Source organism: Aulonocara stuartgranti, assembly GCF_965226115.1.
Source record: "Aulonocara stuartgranti genome assembly, chromosome: 8".
Classification (NCBI taxonomy): domain Eukaryota; kingdom Metazoa; phylum Chordata; class Actinopteri; order Cichliformes; family Cichlidae; genus Aulonocara; species Aulonocara stuartgranti.
In genome coordinates this window covers 25,876,630-25,898,732 of record NC_138959.1, presented here as the reverse complement: position 1 = coordinate 25,898,732, position 22,103 = coordinate 25,876,630, and the positions used below count along the sequence as shown (strand labels likewise).

General features: G+C 41.5%; 1 protein-coding gene across 2 annotated transcripts in view; it reads left to right on the top strand.

The window, feature by feature from the left end:
- abcc3 (ATP-binding cassette, sub-family C (CFTR/MRP), member 3) overlaps positions 1-22,103 on the top strand; it is a 54,969-nt gene that overhangs the window by 25,712 nt on the left and 7,154 nt on the right. Inside the window, exons 5-23 of one of the 2 annotated variants that reach the window (XM_082544045.1) lie at positions 138-263; positions 509-570; positions 2,019-2,153; positions 5,796-6,044; positions 8,936-9,113; positions 9,279-9,440; positions 10,113-10,205; positions 10,332-10,535; positions 11,563-11,709; positions 11,802-11,889; positions 12,065-12,131; positions 12,211-12,337; positions 13,604-13,780; positions 14,004-14,171; positions 16,017-16,200; positions 16,295-16,403; positions 16,651-16,807; positions 16,976-17,183; positions 18,761-19,074. In XM_082544045.1, coding sequence (XP_082400171.1) covers positions 138-263; positions 509-570; positions 2,019-2,153; positions 5,796-6,044; positions 8,936-9,113; positions 9,279-9,440; positions 10,113-10,205; positions 10,332-10,535; positions 11,563-11,709; positions 11,802-11,889; positions 12,065-12,131; positions 12,211-12,337; positions 13,604-13,780; positions 14,004-14,171; positions 16,017-16,200; positions 16,295-16,403; positions 16,651-16,807; positions 16,976-17,183; positions 18,761-19,074 — 2,955 coding nt within the window. Of the gene's footprint in view, positions 1-137; positions 264-508; positions 571-2,018; positions 2,154-5,795; positions 6,045-8,935; positions 9,114-9,278; positions 9,441-10,112; positions 10,206-10,331; positions 10,536-11,562; positions 11,710-11,801; positions 11,890-12,064; positions 12,132-12,210; positions 12,338-13,603; positions 13,781-14,003; positions 14,172-16,016; positions 16,201-16,294; positions 16,404-16,650; positions 16,808-16,975; positions 17,184-17,657; positions 17,969-18,760; positions 19,075-22,103 lie in introns of both variants that reach the window. The other variant, XM_082544046.1, reaches the window with a different exon arrangement.

The window sequence follows — 22,103 nt, the reverse complement described above, 5'->3', positions numbered from 1 at the left end:
ACACTCCTTGAGGTGACTGCTGTTGTGGACTGGTACTTCAAGGACATGGTGTGTTTTCCAAAAAGCCATCTCATCCCAAAAACTGATAAACGCTGATGTCTTGGTGTCTGCGTGTGTGTTCTTGTTATACTTTACAGGGCGAAGTCACAGATAAGCTGCGGTTCACCACTTTCTACTTCTACTTCAGCATGGTGGTCTGTGAGTTCATTCTCTGCTGCTTCAACGAGAAACCTCCTCTCTTCTCCAATGTTGTCACTGACCCTGTGAGTCATCGGTCACAGTCCGCTCATAAATAATTTTTGTGATTTCCTGCTCACACCATAAAGTCAGTGTTCTGAGTAGCTGAAAGTCTGAGCACGCTCCGGGGCAGCTCTGTGCTTGTTAAAGCAGGTCACACAGTCACACACTGAATTCAGTTGTTACTGGCTTCTCAGTATGTCCTCTTTATCCTCATTTAACCTCCCTGGTCTCATATTATGCGCACTCATCCTCTTTTCCCCTCCCCCAGAATCCTTGCCCTGAAGCTACAGCAGGTTTTCTCTCAAGGATCACTTTTTGGTGGTTCACAAGGTAAGCTAACATTGCTGTCTGCCACCAAACCAACCTCCACAGACCAACAGTTTGTGGTATACACTAAATGTTTTGGGGCTTTAAAGGCTCTGAGGTGTTCGTTTCTCCATCTTTAGACCCTGCTATTCATTTTTCAAGCAGTTTTTGTAGTTCTGTGAATATAGTAGGACGTGCTAGTCTGTTAAATCTTTAGTTTGGGGCTTTTTCTCAAGATGGATTAGCCCTCTTAAAACAAGAAAAATGTTTTAGGATAATTTAAGTCAATCTAATTTATTTGGACGTATCTCACTTAGCTTAGCCTGAGAGTCATTTAGCTTCATACTATTGTTGTTTAGATTAGCGCTAGTTTCTCCTTTCCTTTCTCCTTTTTTATTGCAGTGATCATAAACGCAGTGAAACTGAACAAGCAGTGTCGACTTACCTCGACCACAGCTGGTGGTAAAATGTAAAACGTTTGCAGTCATAAAAAACAATGAATGAAGAAGCTTAGAAATCGCTGTTACTTTTGCTGTTAGCTTGTTCCATGCTATGTTAGCTAATCCACAATTAATAATATATGTCATTATGTTAGTGGCTGTTTACACAGTATTCACTGTGTTCAAACATGCAGAATGATAAAAGTGTGATCTTTGTTCACATCTCTCATAGTGACTGCAATTGCCATGGTAATAAATAAATGTAAGGTCATCATAAACCATGCTAACATTCCTTCATTCATATTAGTGCTTCAACCCTTCAGTCCTCTTTTTAATGCACACATACTGTGGCTATATTATTTAGTATTGCTTGACCTCAACTTTACCTAAATGTAAGAGTTATTTACTCCTTCATTGTACAGTTTATTGGTTACAGTTTATTAGTTGTTTAATACCTTTTGAAGAAAAAAAAGAAATGTTGCTGGCACCGTTACTCCATGCTACAAATATTGTTTCCTGATAATTTTTCATGAATCACTGTTCAGCCAAACCTGTCACTGAAGAGTTTGTTTACTTACTATATCACATGATGTCAAAACATGGGGGTAGTTTGCACTGTGATTATAATTACTTAGTTCATAATGTAGCTTAAGCTTATTTAATACTGCAATATCATATTATTATTATTATTATTATTATCTGTTATTTTTGCATAGACATGCATCTCTGTGGGGGAAAAAAACATGAGGCCAGTTTCCGGTGAAATTCAATCCAGTTATACATAATGATCATTAGCTAATTCAGTAAACTCAATTAAGTATTTTTGAGGACAACATGTATTGGTAAGATGGCTCTGGGATAAAGAATTTTAGTGTTACATGTTGGCAATGAATCAAAGCAAACTAAACAGAAAAAAGAGGCAAACATGCACTTTAACCATTTAGATAATGTCTCATTTGTTTCAGTCACACTTGTAGCAATGAATTGCTTTAATGTAACAGATTGAATTAAGTTGCTGCTTCTCTTTCCCAGTATGGCTGTAAAGGGCTACAAAATGCCCCTGGAGGCCAAAGACCTGTGGTCTCTGAACAAGCGCGATAGCTCCAAAGTCATGGTGCCCAGGCTCCTTAATGAGTGGGAGAAGGAGGAGGCCAAGGCAAAGTTAAGGTATGTTAAACTTAAAAGCTTTGAGCTACACTTCATTTCTTTGTGTTTTGCTTAAAATAAGACAGGCTTTGATGTCTTTTAAGGTGGTCTTACACGACAGTTCTCCAGGCTTCAGACTAAACCTGGAGAACTATCTTCAGTCACTCTCAAGGAAGATAAGCTGTGAGAAAAGGCTGCAGACTTATAACTAGGCTGAAAATCAGTGTCCATGGGTCCGATAGAGTGATGAATCCATATTTTAAATTCTTGCACTGTCATGGTTTGGGGCTGCTGGTGTTGGGGGTCATGAGAAAAAAAAGGTGGTCATACCAACTTGACTTTCAAGCTCATCAGAATTGTACAAACCCCTTTTCACTGGGATTCAACCGGCCTGATGAGCTGATGAAGTGTTGTTCTAAATGGGGAATAGTTAAAAGGCCTTGATCTGATGATTGGAGAAGGCTGATGCTAGAATAAGGTCTTAGCAATTTCAAAATGTTACTGGAAGCCAAGCAAGGACACAGACAATGTGTTGTTTTTGGCTGCTAACTCCAAAACCTTTTTACTTTGTCTTCCTGCAACACGCTGACTTTTCTGTTGTGTGCCTTTCTCTTGTTGTGCATGTATTCCTCTAGACCGTTTGCATTTCTCCTGTTTGTCATTTATTCCAGCTGTCTGAGCAGTGAGCAGTCAGTGAAAACCTAAGAGTTCACATTTATAAACTAATTTGAATTTCTATAAATGCTTTCTTTGATCCACATAATGTGAATTTAAAAAAAGCCATAGCTGATTGTAGCCCCGGGCTCAGGCTTTCAAAGGAAGGGCAGATTTATTAGTTCTTTGTTAGACTAGAAAAGGGAAGGGATGTTGTCGTAGAGGGCAGAGCTCTTTGTGTATGGTTGTGCGCATGCAGGCGTAGGTTCATTCCTTTTTGCACAAGTGAAACTACTAGCGCCTTTCTTTTGTAACCCTAGCAGGAGGGTATCAGTATCTGAAGCTACCACACACCGTTTCTACTTTAAAGAGTTGTGGGAAACTCCATGCACACAGACTGCAGCAACAACTCACACAGAGAGCGTCTGCAGGCATCAGAGAGGATATACGAAATGCACTGCAACATTATAAAGGAAAGCAGCTCGTTTGTAGTAACGCTGCTCTGATGTTTCCTGTACGTTTGTGGAATATCTCGGGCTTTTACTGTCAGAGCTTGTGAGGATTAAGTCCACCTCCCGCTGCTCTGCAAAGTGAATGACTTTTCTCATATTAAGGATGCTGGATTCTATTCTTTTGAGTTTGTTCAGCTTCATGCAGGAGAAATTACTTTCCTTGCCTGCCGGCTGGGAACAGCATTCCAGCTACACGTTGTACCGCTTTAGCAAACACGCTTGACAACTTTGCTGAACTCCGACCTCTGTCAGGCTGCTTCCTCTTTCTGTGCAGTTTTCCTGTCTGTGCATTCTTCTTGTAAAATGAGAGGGAACAGTTTGGTTAGGGCCTTTTCAGTAGTGACCTGTAAACCTGTTTCATGTTAACAGTTGTTTGCTGAACTGTAGTCTCCCTTTACTTCACTGCTGTAATCAGACTCCTGTGCTTTAAGCTTGTATTACACTTTGTGTAGTATGCTGAACAGAAGTTGTCTGAGCTTCTTTTGAGCAAATAATGCCATTAATACCATTTAAGCAAATGCAGCCACCAACAGCCACAAAAACTCTTAATGCTGTAGTTTTTGTTGTTGTTTTCTCCCTTTCCGATGTTTGCATCGCTGCTCGCCACTGGAAGGATCCAGGTTTGCAGAGGGAATCTGAAGTATGATTTGTTTATGCGGTATAATTTAGAGCTAAAACAGTTTAGCTACTGAACATTGGCAGTTGCTCTCATAGTGTGATTCATCAGCTATGGTAAATTATAGTCAGTACGTGACAGTGATTTACTGCTTTTCTGGGATTTTTTTTATTACATTTCCAGGGATTTAGTATCAACAGTTCACTGTACTTTACATTTAAGTTGAATCCTTTAATGGGTTACAGTGTCTTTGCAATTTAGGACTGAGTAGTCAGTCGTTTCCTCCAATGTTTGCCATAAACTGGCAAACATTTTTCTCATTTATAAACAACATCAAATCTGCAGCTAAACTAGCTTCAAATTGAAGAAATTTTGCTAGCAACCTGAGACGACGTCTAAAGGTCAATAATATTACCTCCTGTATCTTTTGTTGAACACTTTCCTAAATGCATTTGGTATTTTCATCAAAGGAAAGTGATTGGCTAAGAAAGCATTTGAAAAGTTTGTACAATATCAAACGGATATAATAGCAGTCACTTTGACCAAGAGAACAATTGACTTTAATAATAATGGATTGCATTTATACAGCGCTTTTCAGGGCCCTCAAAGCGCTTTACAATGCCACTATTCATTCAATTTCACCTTCACACACTGGTGGAGGCAGCTACGGTTGTAGCCACAGGGGGCAGACTGACAGAAGCGAGACTGCCATATCGCGCCATCGGCCCCTCTGGCCATCACCAGTAGGTGAAGTGTCTTGCCCAAGGACACAACGACCGAGACTGTCCGAGCCGGGGCTCGAACCGGCAACCTTCCGGTTACAAGACGAACTGCTAACTCTATGAGCCACGATCGCCCCAGTATTATGATCTGAGGTTTACGTTAGCATAGGTGGTAACCCTAACCACACCATAACCCTGTATTTGGGAGGCAAAAGGCAGAATTTTCATTTTTTTGGAACAAATGTGAATAGTTTTTTGATGTGTCAAAATTTACGCATTCTTATGGAGTTAGTTAGATTTAGTTGTTGGGGTTGGACCTCAGACGGTAAAGCTATTTAAATCCAATGATAGTCAGGAGCTCTGGCAGTTTAATTTACTTTTTCGAAACTCATATCAAATTATTACTAGTAATTGTTTTGAAATATTTTAAAAATCTGGAGACAAATATTTTGCGAGCACAGCACACAAATGGAAAATCTTCTAACATAAGACCTGTAATGCCAAAGATGTATGAGATTTCATGTGAAGCGCAGCATCTTCTCGTTTCTGAACTGTGCCTGTGCCTAGCATGTGGCTTTAACGAAAGCCAGTGCTGACCCTGAAAGCCTGCTGAAAGGGTTAGCAAATGTTAAATATTTGGCAGAGGGAGTCAGACACATAACATGCTGCTTTATCAGTATGAGAGTGCCACTTTCTGCTGCTGTAGTTAAACAGTCAGGATATGTGTCATTAAAGAAACTTAAGTTAGACTTTTCCTTCCAAACATTTTGATCCAAATTGTTGTGCCAATTATCTGTTCACAACAGATGTTATTCAGAAAAAAGCACCTCTGAATCTTGAGTAACATGTTATCTTGGCCTCACATGATTCAATCACTATGCTTGGGTCCTGGTGAAGGTCCAGTGCAAAAGCCTCTTTCTGCCTAGTTCAGGGGTTTCATCCTGTTACTGGGGAGTCTTCCTCCCGAGTGCTTGCTTCTAGGAGCCATCTGATTGTTGGGTTTTTTTGTATTATCATAGGATCTTCACCTTACAATATAAATCGTGAGGTGATGATTTGGTCATGATTTGGTGCTATATAAATAAAATGTAATTGTATTGAATCTCTTGCTCTTTTTCTTTCATTCCCATCCTAAATACCCAAATCCTCCCCCCTACAGTGAAGAGAGTGTGGCTAGCCAGGCTACGTACGCTAAGCCCCCGCCGTCAACCACCAACCACATCTCAGGAGGAGGAGAAGGCGAAAGCAGCCCAGAGGAAGTAGAGGTGCTGCTGTCCAGTAAGAAAGTCGCGCACCAGCCATCCTTCCTTCGCGCCCTCGTCAAGGCCTTTGGACCCTACTTTCTGATTGGCTCAGGCTACAAGCTCCTGCAGGACATCATCACCTTTGTCAACCCACAGCTCCTGAAGTAAAGACAAAGATTCTACTCTCTCTTTACTACAGCACACAAACAACTATTGTTCCAGTGTTGTGGAATACCATTTCCAGGACACATTTTTGCATGCTGCGTTTGTGTTTTTGCATTTCGGTCTTCTTTATGCAGAGCATGTTAGCTGTCTATATTTAAAGGCGTACACTGGCCTTGTTCAGGATGCAAACTCCTCATGTAAATATGTTTCCTCTTTATGCCTTTAGTAGCCCAGGGTGCAAATTCAATGATAGGAGTCTTTCTCAGAAATCCTTATCACTGTGTAGATAAGCTGTCAGAGATGGCTTCCCAGATAGTTTTCCTGCATGTGTCTTTTGTGGGACTGATGTGTTTGAACATTCCGTCCTGACACTGATGTATCATTCTTACTTGCGGCACAGTGGGGGGAAATTTTAATTTCAAATTTTCTGTCCTTTTATTTGACAGTTATCTTTTGATAAGACAGCTTTTTCATTTATTTTTGTAGTATGCCCAAGTAAAATCCTAACTTAATGTTAAAGTTCCAGCCTCTCCTCTATGGAAAAATGGATCTCAGGATTTAATACGATGCCTTATATGTAAAATAGAAAAACTAATTTTGAGCCATTTTTGGAAGTTAATACCGTCTGAGAAAGAGAGGGAAAAAATAGTGAAGGGAAAACTTTACAGTCCTTCCAAACATTCATTAGAATGTCGGTGGTAACGCCATCCAGTGATTCCTATTTATATTTTATATGTACAGCATGTTTCCTTTCACAGAGATGCTGTTGTTGCTTGTTCCAAATTTTGTCATGTTACAGTCTTTTTCAACATTTAATAAATTCATTGCTCTGCTAAAAATTCTACACACAGTTCCCATGATGACAAAGTGGGCAAAAACTTTGCTTGGAATTCTTTTAAATTTACTAAAAACGGAAAAAGTGCATAAAACATGCACATAAGAATTAAAAGCCTTTGCTCAGTACTTGAAGCACTTTTGGTATCCTCAGTGACAGCCTCAAGTCTTTTTGAGTATGATGCCACAAGCTCAGCACACCTTTCATTCTTGTTTGGAGAACCTCTCAAGCTGAATCGGGTTGGATGGAGCGCATCAGTGCCCAGCTAGTCACTGACTGGGCCACTCATTCACAGAGTGGTCTCAAAGCCATTCCTTTGTTATCTTGGCTGTGTACTTAGAGTCATTGTTCGTTTGGGTGAAAATCCTTTGTTCCAGTCTGAGGTCAGGAGTGCTCTGGAGCAGGTTATCATCGAGGATGTCTCAGTACATGTCTGCATTCATCTTTGCCTCGACCCTGACAGGTCACTCAGGTCAGCAGGAACCTTCATCATGGGGTATTGTGTACATAATTTTGTGGTAATGAATTTAGCTCATTTTGGAAGAAGGCTGTAACTGGACAAACTGTGGAGCAAGTAAAGAGCGCTCTTCAGATGCACTGTATTTATAATCAGACTTGTAAAAGTGGTTTCTAAGAGTATAACCACAGTAATAACAAAACCCTTAACCAGAAGAAGCAGTTGCCACACACTTAAACATTAAAGACAACTATTTTGTCCCTCATGTTCAGCTTTGACATGCCATTGAGCCCTTTACTGTTTTATATACTGGGGCGATCGTGGCTCAAGAGTTAGGAGTTCGCCTTGTAATCGGAAGGTTGCCGGTTCGAGCCCCGGCTCGGACAGTCTCGGTCGTTGTGTCCTTGGGCAAGACACTTCACCCGTTGCCTACTGGTGGTGGTCAGAGGGCCCGGTGGCGCCAGTGTCTAGCAGCCTCGCCTCTGTCAGTGCGCCCCAGGGTGGCTGTGGCTACAATGTAGCTTGCCATCACCAGTGTGTGAATGTGTGTGTGAATGGGTGGATGACTGGATATGTAAAGCGCTTTGGGGTCCTTAGGGACTAGTAAAGCGCTATATAAATACAGGCCATTTACCATGCTATACTATGAAAAATCTACTGTTACAACAGGATGTACCTGTCATTCTAGCTCTGGCCTTTAAGCTGCCTTTACATACTGTAATCACCCATGGAAAGAGCAGATAATCTGCAGATTAAGTGTATCTATCTCAGGTTAAACAGGTTCTGTTATTTGTCCCTATAGCACGAAATAGCAGTCCTTCTGGAATGCGACATTAGGGAAGTTAGGGAGTGTCAGGAATAAGTGAGTTTCTGATATATAGTATGTAAAGCTTTAAAGGTGACATGCTAAGCTAAATAACGTGTGTCCTGAGTCGCTAACTCAAAAAGATACAAATAAGTCTGTAGCTTTAAAAACTTTGCAAGACTAATGAAGTAAAATGCACGAAAAGTTAAAACAGACTAGAGTTTTGGTTTAGCTGAGATTTCGGGGAACGTGACTCGCCTTGAGGGCAAAAGCATGAGCACAGTTTGAACAAAGGAGCTTCAGGTGATTGTCGGAGGACATTCCAAGTCTCGTGAGCCTCGTGACTTCTGTGTCCTCGTAACGGTGTCAGAGGACGGCTGATTAAAGAACATGTTTGATTTGGTCTGATTTCAACAGGCGAGCACAGAAGAAATTAGAGGCCTGGGAAACAGTGGTGTGTTGACACACTCACACCATGAGTCAACAAAGCCGCTAAGGTCTCTGCTAATAGTAACACTCTTTTGTGAATGCCAGACTTTTTTTTTTTAATCTTTTTTTTCAGGTGTTGAAGGTCAGCAGTTCTCCCCAGTATTTTAAGGCCATAGTTAAAGAACAGATGTCTGTACAGTCCAAACTGTAGGATACCTGGATCATAGTGCGCTAAATGACACTAACATTTTGCAGTGTGTGTCTGCATGGATGGAGGATGGAGGGCTTACACAGGAGTTTACACTTTTGGTTATTTCAGCTTCATGTGCTTTAATCAAATTATTCCTCTTCTTTATCTTTCCAGGATGCTGATCTTGTTCATTAAAGAAAAAGATGTTCCTAATTGGTGGGGGTACACGCTGGCCTGCCTTATGTTCTTCACGGCCCTGCTGCAAACCCTCATACTCCACCATCAATTTCAGTACTGTTTTGTCACTGGCATGAATGTGCGCACTGCTGTCATCGGAGCTATCTACAGGAAGGTATGCAGGAAACGATCCCATTAGATTTTTTTTGTTCTGCAAACAAATTACATTCATATTTAAATTTAGAAGGGAGAAATCAATTGCTTCATAGAAAATATTCTTGTGGTGTTAAGGGTTTTGTTCCCTGATCTTCTGTTTTGCTTGTTTTTTTTTTTTTTACAGGCACTAGTGATAACTAATGCAGCCAAGCGTTCATCTACTGTGGGAGAGATAGTCAACCTGATGTCTGTGGATGCGCAGAGGTTCATGGATCTGACCACCTTCCTTAACATGCTGTGGTCTGCCCCTCTTCAGATTATGCTGGCACTATATTTCCTCTGGCAGGTACATGCACAGATTGTATTTCTGTTACACTGAGTCTTCTCCTTATGCCAAGGGGACTTTATTTAATGCACTCATGAGAATAACAGCTAAAATTTACTGTAATTCGGAAGCTGTCTGACCATTGTCGGTCACTGAGATCATCTTCGTCATCTTCCAAGCTATGACTTCCATTCAGCAGCCTGTCAGAAAAATTTGTGGTTTGTTTGGTAAGAGAGCCTCCTCAACCACCACAAAGGTGAGGACAGGTAGGAAGTGAAGGGCTCAGGAGGAGCTGACCAGGCAGAAGAGCCGCTGCGGCAGACTTTGGTGTTGGCAACAGCATGCCAATACCATGATGCAACAAAACCTGGGAAGAAGAAAGAACCCAGTTGGTTTAGGAAGGAATCTGAACAGGGGTGGAGGAAACCTGCACAGCTAGAGACAGACTGTGACAGCAAGGGGTGTGGGCTCAGTGGGAGAAGGGAATGGACTGGAAGGTCTCGTGGTCAGAGCTGTGGCAAGCTGAGCCACACTGGATCAAGTTCTTTATCCAGTCAGTCTACAGTTTCCTCACCAGACCGTGGGAGGTAGTGGTTATCCAGGACCTGCCACGTTTTTATTTACACACAGGAGAGTTCTTCTTTATTTTGTATCATAAATTTAATCATTTGCTGACTCTTGTTTATTTTACAGATCCTCGGTCCATCTGTGCTTGCTGGGGTGGCTGTTATGATCATGCTGATCCCTTTTAATGCATTTATCGCTATGAAGACTCGAGCCTATCAGGTATTTCAGTGTAAAACAAACAGAATGAGACATTCACACAATTGATTTGCTTAAAAATAAGTCCCCTTTGTGTTTTAAGTATCAAAATTCACAAGTAAAAACAGCTGGTCTCACCATCATCGTCAGGTGGAGCAGATGCAGCACAAAGATGCTCGTATCAAGCTGATGAACGAGATCCTGAACGGCATCAAAGTCCTCAAGCTGTACGCGTGGGAGAGCTCCTTCAAAGAAAAGGTTCTGGCCATTCGGCAAAAGGAGCTTATCGTGCTACGCAAGACGGCCTACCTCGGAGCACTGTCCACCATGGCCTGGACCAGTGCGCCTTTCCTGGTAGGCTTCCCCCAAAAAACTCAAGAAACTCATGAAGTAAAGTTGACTACACAGTAAATCTAAACAGGATGAAAACTTGTTCAAATTTGACAGTTTATTATTATGACACCACTATAGGTTTCAGCACAGCTTTTTGTCTGTTATGGTTTGTTAATAAAAGCCTTGACAAAGAGCTTTGTCAGTTTCTAGGTCAGTTTTTAAAGTCATATTTTAATAACTTTACTGGTTGGAAGCTGCTTTACATTAACATGACTTTCATTTCCAACTTGTATAAGAATGTCACATGTTGGCATTATTATTAGGAAGCTCCTCGTTAGGGGGTTTTAGGCCTTGATATGAAAATATTTGGATTAAGATTATTTGCAGATACGATCACACTAACCCCATTTGTTTGTTTAGCATTTACAGTTTAATTTACATACACATAATTTACTCGAATGATTTATGATGAGTCTAAACATCTCCCATCAAAGTTTGTTAAGCAGTCTGAAAAGCTCTGGATAAACCTACAGTGACTAAGTATTCTGGTGCACTTGGAGCCACCACAGAAAGTTTGTGTCCCAATTGCGAAAGGCTAAAATATTAAGAAAAGTGTGATTTTTGAGACAATATTGGAAGAACCAGAGTGCTTCTAGTGCTTCGACTTTCACCACTCAGCAGGCGTCTTTCTGCAGCGGACTAACAAAACCACAGGAAACTGAACTGAAGCACGTGTATATATACACATGGCCTTACCCTGAGGTCAAGTTTCTGTGCAAAGAAGAAAGGAGAAAAGTCTTCATATGGTGTGTGAGCAGCGTTTCTTTTCACATGTGCTCATGCCTGCAATTGTTATCTTCTTTAGGTCACATTTTGTGGACGCATGTTTTATTAGTTGGGTAAATGAGCACTTCAGTCTTAAAGGTGCTGTTGATATTTAGATCCTTGCTGAGTCACTGACTGTCTGGCATCACGGCTCTGCCTCCTCTCTGCATTAAACCGATGAACCTTGATGTCTGAGTGGTCTGCTTTTCCCATGTGTTTCCAGGTTGCCTTGACAACATTTGCCGTGTATGTAACTGTGGATGAAAAAAACATCCTGGATGCGGAGACGGCCTTCGTGTCGATCTCGCTTTTTAACATCCTTAGGTTTCCCCTCAACATGCTTCCCCAAGTCATCAGCAGCCTGGTACAGGTGGGAACCTTTTTCACGTCCTGCGCTGTGTTCGTGTTTCGGGTTTTCTTTAGCAGAATTCATTGCATGCATCTGTTTATTCTACATCTCAGGCGAGCGTCTCATTGAAGCGAGTCCAAAATTTCCTGAGTCATGATGAGCTGGATCCAGATTCCGTAAACAGGAGCAACACAGTCACAGGTGAAATTAAACACTTGGATTAACTTGTCAAAACTTTGCTTTGTCTAGTCATTTAGATTACATTATGCTTGAGTGCAAGTTCACTGTTTTCTTTTTCACCTAGTGACTCCTGCCTGGCCAGTTCTTGGATGACTTGGATTTTTTTTCTCACTTGTGTCATTTTGTTGCTCAACAGAGTTTGCAGTCACGGTTGTCAATGGGAAATTCACGTGGGGCAAAGACGACGCTCCTGTTCTACACAAGTATGCTACGAAAGCCACACATCGTATTTTTATATTCACCGTATTTGTTTTAGTAAAATATTTGATTGTGTGCTTGCAGTATTAACGTGATGGTGCCCCAGGGCTCCCTGCTGGCTGTGGTGGGCCATGTTGGCTGTGGGAAGTCTTCCCTGATCTCAGCATTACTGGGTGACATGGAAAAAGTGGAGGGAGAGGTTTCTGTTCGGGTAGGAATTCCCCTAGTGTTTTTTGAATAACATACCGGGAAGCAGCAGGTGGTTTTGACCCAGTTATTGCAGTTTTCCTTCCTGTAAAGTTTCGCCATTTGATATTTTCGTGTGAAAGCTGGATCAGTTGGCCAGATGTAAAATGAAACGGCTCGTGTTTAATGATCAAATAGTTGTCATCAAATTTTTTTGCTCCTTTTGACGCAACTTACTTACTAAAAAACTCTGATAAACTCAAACTCGTTTTTAGATATTTGTCCTCTGAAAAGATGCGTTTATTTACTACTGCCAAGTGACAAATAAACAAAACAAAACAGACAAAACAAGCATTTTCAATTTCCCGAATATCGCTGGCAGAATGAACATTAATATCTGAAGTTCTACAAATGTTTTTCATTTTATTGAATGTTGATATTTGCATAAACCTCCAGTTTATGTCTGAAATGTTGCAGGTAAACATCAACACAGATACTGAAGAATGAAAAAAACGACTGTAGCCATTGTGCCTAAAATTAATGACGCTCTTTGATCTTTGTGGTTCAGTAACAGTAATGGTGGGAAAATGGACGGTCACCGTGACGACACTATGCAGCTGCTTTAAAACCAGACGTCAAGCACGAGGAGTGGCTCTGACAAGTTGCTCTGTTTTAGATAAAGGACACAGAATATACTGCAGCCCATAAAGTCTTCAGGAACCTTTTTACCAAGATTACAAAGCAAATGAGCTGAGGGCCGCTCCCTAAAGGTTTCTCCATAAGGTTGCCCCGTGCTTTTCTTTGAAAATGATGCAGGTTTATGGGACTTGGCTTCAATTTCTCATCTTTTAAACATTTTTGTTAATTAAAAACAGTCTACATAATACATTTAAGACCATTATTAACATAAACATGTATTTAATATATGGGTACATTCATTCTTTAAAATATTGCAGACAGCGTTCATAAGAGTTTGACATTTTGGGAAAAAAATGAGGAGAGCTAGCAGTCTCTTAGCTTAGCTTAACTTAGGCTCAATTCTGGAAGTAATAAGTAATAAAATATAAAATCCAGTTAGACAAAAAGGAAGTTATAACTTAGTACTGTAAAGCTTAGTCTTGAGTAGAATATATGTGTATATTATTTTGCTTAACGTTACATTTAAAAAGAGCACATCAGTCCTATTGCAGTGGGAATCATTTCTAGAAAATGTGGCATGGTTTATTCTGATAATAAAAGGTTTCCTATTTGAGGAAGTGAGAAGAACCTGGTTGTCTGTCTCTATCCTCAGGGGTCAGTGGCTTATGTACCTCAGCAGGCCTGGATACAGAACGCCACCCTGCGGGACAACATCCTGTTCGGGAACCCGTACAATGAGCAGAAATACAATTCTGTCCTGGAAGCGTGCGCCTTAACCCCAGACTTGCAGGTGCTGCCTGGAGGAGACATGACTGAGATAGGAGAGAAGGTACAGAAGCACAGGGAGCGAGTTTAGTCTCCTTGATTTTAATTTTTAATCTCTTTCTGCATCTGTTTTATTTCCAATTTTCTCTCAGCACTTGTTGATGACTTTCATCAAAGATCTCTCCTGAATTTATTGGATACTCGTTGCTAATGTAATCAGGCTTCTGATTCGAGGAACTCTGATATAAATTCAGCCTCGGCCTTTTTATTTGGTTTTTGTCCTGCAGGGCATCAATCTGTCTGGTGGTCAGAGACAGAGGGTGAGCCTGGCTCGAGCTCTGTACAGTGATGCTGATGTCTATCTGTTGGATGATCCGCTGTCCGCGGTGGACGCCCACGTGTCCAAACACATCTTTGACAACCTGATCGGCCCAGAAGGGGCTCTGAAGGGCAAGGTGAGGAGACTCTAAACTCAACTTCTGTCCTGGTTAGTTGATGATGTAAAGGTTCTCTGTAAACAACACAACCAGTAAATATGACATGAATCTTTGTCCTATTATGTTGTAAATGAACTGCTACTTTCGGCTCAGTTTTACTGCTGAAGTCTACTACTACTAAGTGTCATTCACCCAGTCACACACAGCGTTTTATCTAATATTTGCATACACTCACACTCCGTTCAGTAACTTACACGCCGATACTTCCAACACATGGCCTGGAGGAGCTGGGCATCAATCCACCGGCCTTCTGTTGGTGGACATCAGGTGGTTGTCTGGCTCTGTGCCGGAATGCGACCGTTAGAGTCTGAACAGTTTCATGTACTTGTATTTATGTAGTACTTTCCTACTCTTCCTGACCACCCAAGTGCTTTAGACTACCATTATAAACTTCTGCAGTTCAGTGTGAAACGGACAGCCTCGCAGAGCTGTAATTTTTCAGAAGAGGAAGTTGTGTCTTATCTTTCTACTGGACAGGAAGTTTTATGAGGTTTGATCACTTTCCAATCTGCTGATTTTTCATATTTATGACACCAGTTTGTAAAAAGAGTAACTTTGTGTGGCAGCGTTCTGCTGGAAGTAGTCATATTCAGAAGTTACTGAACCTGACTAACAGCTGGCCTTCAGGTTTTCTTTATTTATATACTGTACAATGCAGTATTTAATATAGTATGTACAGTTGTATCTTTTTCTCCCTCATTAGTAAGATGCTACTCACTGTTCTCTGCCGGTTCATTAGGTTTTTTTGGGTTGTTTTTTTTTCCTTCTCTCTTTTGTTACTTTAAAGAGAACTATGAACCAAAAGTGCATTCAGCTAAATTGTAATGGCTGTAGCTTTTAAAAGTAGGAACAAGAACCTAAAAAGTACACAGCGGTTCAATATTTTTTTTTAAAAAAATGAGGGGAAGGGTGTGGAGACCTCTGCCTTTTGGTGAAATTAAATGCAGGTGTTTCCTGTCAGGTGTGAGTGTGCGTCCTGTATTTATTTAAGAAACAGGGATGTATGAAAAGGAGAGTTGAAAGGAAATTATGAGTGCATGCACACATATCTCTGAGCTTCCCAGAAGATGAGTTGTTGTGATAATCTTCTGAGATTCAATCGTCACACATGGCTTTGTCACCTCAGTGCTTTCTAGGATTAAATTGCTAGAAGTTGAGAGAAGTTTATTTTTGGCTCACCTGCTTCCCATCACCCAGATTCAGCAAATTCAGGATGTTTTTTCCCCCCCCAAGAACCAAATCTCAAGAAAACCTGAGTCATGCAGCAAAACATACACAACATAACAAAACAAACATAACTTGCAAGTCATTCTTCATCAGAACGGTCAAATACAAAAGAAATCGAATGTTTTGGAACAGCCAAGTCAAAGTCTTGACCTTGTAATAATAGAAATACCATGAAAGTGAATATCTGGAATCCAGCTTGCTCTAAAGCTCCTCTAACCTAATGTGCAGGACAGATCGGCGGTTCCTGCAAATGTGGTTTTCGAGGGATTGTTGCACAAGGCTGTACGCAGAAAATAAGCGCTTGGGATCGCGTGCTTTTTTCCCCCTCCCAGATGGACAATATTAATTTTAATTTAATTTTAGTTTTATTTAGAAAGAGGGACAATACATATTAATGAACATAACAAATGTAAATATGCCAGATTATAGCCTTGGGCTAAAGGATGATCTTCCTCAATAATTAAATCACTAAGTCTAATATTTTCATTTTCGGCAGTTTAATTGGTCTTGTTCATGCAAATGGTAATTGTCATACTGGTTTATTGCATGACAGAAGTTTCTTGTGTTTGACTCCAGACACGCATCCTGGTGACACATGGCATCAGCTTCCTGCCTCAGGTGGATAATATAATGGTGATGGTGGATGGCCGGGTGTCAGAGATGGGCTCCTATCAGGATCTCCTCAAGCAGAATGGAGCATTCGCCGAGTTCCTCAGAAATTATGCCCTGGAGGATATTATGGAGGAGGATGAGGCCAGCGGTACAGCATTTCCTCCCCTTACATATCACCTCATGTTGGTGCAGAACGGATTGATGGTTCAATAGTATCTCATGCTGGTGTTCTGCTCTCACAGATGAGATCATTGAAGATGACGAATTGTTCCCCGATGACGCCCTTAGCAACCACACAGACATGGTGGACAGTGAACCAATGATCAATGAAGCAAAAAGAAGTTTTATAAGGTAAATTGAAAAAAACTGGATATTTAAACTTGGATGAGATAAAACGGTTGTTGCATAAACTCCAAACTTTGTCTTTTTTTTATCAGGAATTTCTCAAGAATTATATGAGCTTTTTAAAACATTAAGCAAATTGAAAAATATGGAGTCTTTTTGCACAAAATAGCAGTTGAATAAATGCATTATCGCCACCAGTTATCCTGACCCTGTTCAGTAGCGTGAGCTCATTGCCCTGTGCCCCTTTTTACAGGCAGATGAGCATTATGTCCTCAGACGGAGAGAACCCCAGGTCCCGTTCAGTAAGGAGACATGGCTGCAGCCAGCGAAAACATTCAGAGTCGCAAGACAAGAAGAAACCGCGCGAGATGGAGAAACTCATCCAGGCAGAAACGGCAGAAACCGGCCAGGTCGGTGCATCATATTTCAATTCTTTTTAACCTGCAAATATATAACTGCTCATTTTAAAGTTCTCCACCTTTGACCCACGACTGCTCAGCGTTCACTGCAACATAGCAACCTGGTATTCACTGGTTGGACCACATCGACCCCTGAATTATCTTTTGTTTTGATCCCAGGTGAAAGGAAAGGTGTACCTGGAGTACGTCAAGGCAGTCGGACCACTGCTGTCAGTGGTCATCTGCTTCCTGTACGGCTGTCAGAGCGCTGCCTCCATCGGAACAAACATCTGGCTCAGCGAGTGGACCAATGACGCCGTGACGAATAGCACCGCGGAAAATGTTCAGATGAGGGTGGGGGTGTACGCGGCACTGGGGTTTGCACAAGGTAAGACACGCTGATGCTGAATGTTTATTTAAATGCATGTATTTTATGCGGAAATGCAAACAGCTGCCATGTCGGATTGTTGAACCTGAATGCCTACTTTATACTTCCACTTCCACCCTCACAGCTTTTTCTTTGTGTTTTACTGAAATAATCGGAACAGATTTGCTTTGCAGCCAGTTGAAATGCTTCTCTTTTGTACAGTAAACTCTGGAGAGATGCTGTGAGCCAAAGGAGAGTTAATCTGATTACAGCATCGTTAATTGGAATACACTGAGCATTGTTCTTGTATACAAGAGACATCCTTTTTTTCTTTAACTGCGGCTCCTTTCATGGTGAACTGCTCCCCTGACTACCTCACATTCAGGACAGAAGCTGCCCATGTCTATTTATAACAGCTGCTTTCTCGTTCTACAGTGAAACGTTCCTCCCCCTAATCAATTTTTCTTCTGCTCCTGTGGTTTAACCTAATCCCAGGTATCCTGATCATGATTGCTTCCTTCACATTAGCCATGGGGAACATCGGTGCAGCCAAGAAGCTGCACTTTAACCTGCTCACCAACAAATTCCACACGCCCCAGTCTTTCTTTGACACCACCCCTATAGGACGCATCATCAACCGCTTCTCCAAGGACATCTACGTGATAGATGAGGCTCTGCCGTCCACTGTGCTCATGTTCCTGGGCACCTTCTTCGTTTCTCTCTCCACTATATTAGTTATTGTTTCCAGCACACCCATTTTTGCTGTTGTCATAGTACCCCTGGCTGTCATATACGTCTTTGTCCAGGTACTTGGGTGGGGTCGGGTGGCAGTGTGGCTCGCGTGCCAAATGTGTCCTCTCAGTTCTTCTTTTCCTTGAAAATGTGGGGCTCTTCCTCTTCCTCAAGTGGCATGCTGCTTGCATGTTTGCCGCAGCAAAATTTGTAACCGTCAGGTTTGGCTTGTTTCCTCCGTAGCCTGCAATGTTGTCCATGATGAGCACCTCCTGCTGTCATTTTTTCCTTTTCAGTTGTAAACTCACTTTACTCTTTCTCCACAGCCAAAACACTTCCTGTCCTGCCTGCAGCTTGCTGCGATGCACATGCACACACACACCTCACAGATCACGCTCCTAAACACATTCACACCATCACTGTATCGTGAACAAAATCAAAGTCACGTCAGTCAGTTTTTAGTGATCTATACCCCCCTCTAGTGGTGAAGCACTGTTAACACAACTAAATAAACTTTATTTTTATCGAAGGCCAGTGTGACCTCACCTTCTTAGGTGAAATGATAGCAGTATCTCACATTTCTCTGTTGAAGTTAATGAAATTTTTAATTATTTAGTCTTTTAAAATTTCCACATCTGGTAGTTTTCCATTAGATATTAAAAGTAAGCACCATGTGCACAAAAGGGAAGCATAAATGAAAGAATATGATGATAAAATGCCACTTATGAGGTGTATAAGTGGCGTAGAGGACTGACTCTGGGAAACCTGCACTGACACTGAAAGTTGCTGTCTCACAGGCTGCTCATCCATTTAACGCAGGCGTTATTGTGTTGTCACACCTGACCCCCTCCCCTCCTGTCTCGCAGGTGCGCTGCTGTTGATTAACTGCCTGCTGTGCCGGGCCTACAGTATGCTGCAGGCAGCCAAGCTCACACACCGCAACTTACTTCAGGGGGTCCTGCGAGCTCCGCAGGGCTTCTTCGAGAGCACCCCTACTGGGCGGTTACTAAACCGCTTCAGCAAAGATGTGGATGCTATAGACTCCCAGATCCCAGACAATATTGACATATGGATGCGCACTTTCTGGTACACACTGAATGTGCTGCTCATATGCTGTGCCCTCACCCCAATGTTCCTCATAGTCATAGCCCCGTTAATGGTGTTCTATTGGTGGGTTCAGGTAAATAGGAAAAGAGTCTGCTAACTCATTAATATAACATGCATGTCTGCGAGTGCTGTTGAGTGTGTGTGTGGTAGTAAACAGCTGCATGTGGTTGAGGCAGTGATTGTTACTCGTCTAGATTTAGTTGCTGTGTGGTTTGGTCTAGTCCAGTAGTCATAAATTGTTGTGGCCTTAGTCGCTCAGTGGCCAGTCTGTAGTTTAAGACTGTGTGAGCCGTAGTTATTTCAGTTGTTTTATGGGTTTAAAATGCAGCAAAACGTCAGTTAAACTGTTTTTTGCTGTAATCAACAAATGTGAATTGGATTGCAGTTAGTGCTGGGCAGTATGACCTGAAATATCTATCACACAAGTATTTGCACAGTAGATCATGTTGTTGTTCTTGTTATAGTTACTGCATGAACACATCTGACCAATCACGTCACTGCATTTGGCACTCGTATCTCAAAGCGCGCACTGGTACTGAATATAGACGTGGTAAAATAATAGTACTTTGCGAGAGACACAGCTGTACGTCTCTAAGTCAGTCAGCTCTGTGAAATGATTTCTGTGTCGTCAGATGCTGTCCCAACAATAGTAAAATAGCCCCACTGACATGCTGAGATATGTATGAAAGCTTCAACTCTGGAATCAAACCATGAAATTCTCCCCGCCGCTGCCTTCTCACGAGAATCGGATAAAACCAGAATCTCAAGTTTCTTCCTTTTCTTCTTCACAAACATCAGGACCAGCTCATTTCACGTCCACGTTTGTTTTTTCAGTGAACTCGTTCGGTTCGGTGTGTGTATGTTACAAGTTCATATCTGAAAAATTCAGAATTTCGTGTCACTTTTTGCAACACACTCATCGTGTAATGGGCTTAATTCCTAAAATTCCTGTCAGTTCTGATTCAAGAATTGATATGATGCCACTTTTCGTCATTTTAGCAAGTCGAATAACAAAAAGTTTTCACGTCAGTGCTCCTGCATACGAGCTTGTGAGTGAAGCATCACATTTATAAGTTATTCTTCTAAACTTTGTAGCCCAAAAAAACACCTGTTAGCCTTGAGAAACGTCTCTGTGTACCAGATATAAAGGATACAGCCCAGCACTCGTTACAGTCGATCCACGGAGGCAGGGCTTCTCTTAGGGCAGAAATAATATTACTAACTGAAAATCAGATGTGGATAAAGAGCCGTGCATGTTTTTCCTGCTTTTAACATCGTTCAGTGTGTCAAAAAGAAACTTATCTGTTCCTCTGCGAGGTTTCATAAAGCAGTAAAGAACAGTTTTTAAGGAATTTTATTTTTCATTTCGCAAAACATATTTGGGCCTTTGCGCTTTAAATTAACTGTCATTGTTGGCCTCATACAGATATATCTGTATCATCATATATGTTGTCCCATATACACCACAAAAAAATATAATTTTGGCTACAATGCTGTCAGGTTATTTCAATAGATGTGTTGGCCCCAGCCTTGAAGGATCCAGTGTAATTTGGTTCTAGTTTGGGAGCTCGTATTACTTATTAAAAAGCTCATGCATGAACTACATTTCTTTATTTACATCCTGTTTTTTAAACAATCACATGCACAAAAGATGAGCAACTTCACCGAGGACAGGGCAAACATTTCTGCCGTGAGAGCAGCCCTTTCTAATCTGTTTAGTGGTGTTGGTGTCAGCAGCAGTGGTTAGTGTTGGTGGTATCTCTCTATAGTGTTCAGCACTGCTGTGTTAATATACGTTTTAATAAATGCTACGAGATATAATCAACACTAACATTCACAAATCAACACTAACATTCACAAAATAAATTTCTGCTGATTACGTCGTCAGTTTTAAAGACTCATAGAAAAGGTGGTTGTCTCAGTGCTCAAGCAACACTTTGTTGCCTATATGCAGTTAAAGGGCAAACTAACAATTTTAACACATGGTGTCCTTTTTACTTTTCTGGTATCAGGGTTATCTCGGCTTTCTATTGCATATCACAGGTTTATCTAACTCATCGGATGAAATTGTGCAGTGTCAGCCCTTTGGCTTTCAGTTAAGTGTGCAGGCATTTAGTTGAAGGCTCAAACAGCTGTTCAATAACTAGGTGACTAGAATATGAATGAGTATGAATCTCTTTTTGTCAGGTGCCAACTCACTACAGGTTTTTCTTATAGGATTTTGAAAGGCTTTAGGACAGGGGTGAGCAACTCCAGGCCTCAAGGATCCTGCAGGTTTTAGATGTCACCCTGGGTCAAAACACCTGAATCAAATGATTAGTTCCTTACCAGGCCTCTGGAGAAGTTCAGGACATGTTGAGGAGGTCATTTAGCCATTTAAATCAGCTGTGTTGGCTCAAGGACACATTTTAAACCTGCAGGACACTGGCCCTCGAGGCCTGGAATTGCCCACCAGGATAATACAGTTAGCCTGGAGGTGACTGGGAAGTGACACAATTTTCACAATTTAAGCTCTCTGATGCCACAGAAGATGTAGTAGATGAAGAAAGTTGTCTGTTAAACTTCAATGCTTGGCTGAATCTGAGTGAGCCCAGCAATGTGAGACTGTGTTTACGTCACAGCCTGTCGGCAGAAAATATAACTGCATATTATCCACAGAAGATTGGAAATTAACACTAACATTTCCAGAGTAATCTGACCCAACAGAAGCATGTAGATGGAGAATAACATGCGATTCTGCCAGTGCAACAAAAACGTGAGACATTTCAAGGACAATGATTCAATTCAATTCAATCCAATTCAATTTTATTCATACAGAAATTGCAGCAACAGTCGTGTCAAGGCGCTTTATAGTGTACGGTTAGATCCTACAATAATACATTCAGAGAAAAACCCAACAATCATATGACCCCCTATGAGCAAGCACTTTGGCGACAGTGGGAAGGAAAAACTCCCTTTTAACAGGAAGAAACCTCCAGAAACCTCAGGGAGGGGCGGGGCCATCTGCCGCGACCGGTTGGGGAGAGATTCACCTGGCTCCAACTCAACCTGTGATTTAAACCAGTGCCCAATTCTTTTTAATGTTGAGACTGATCGCTGGTT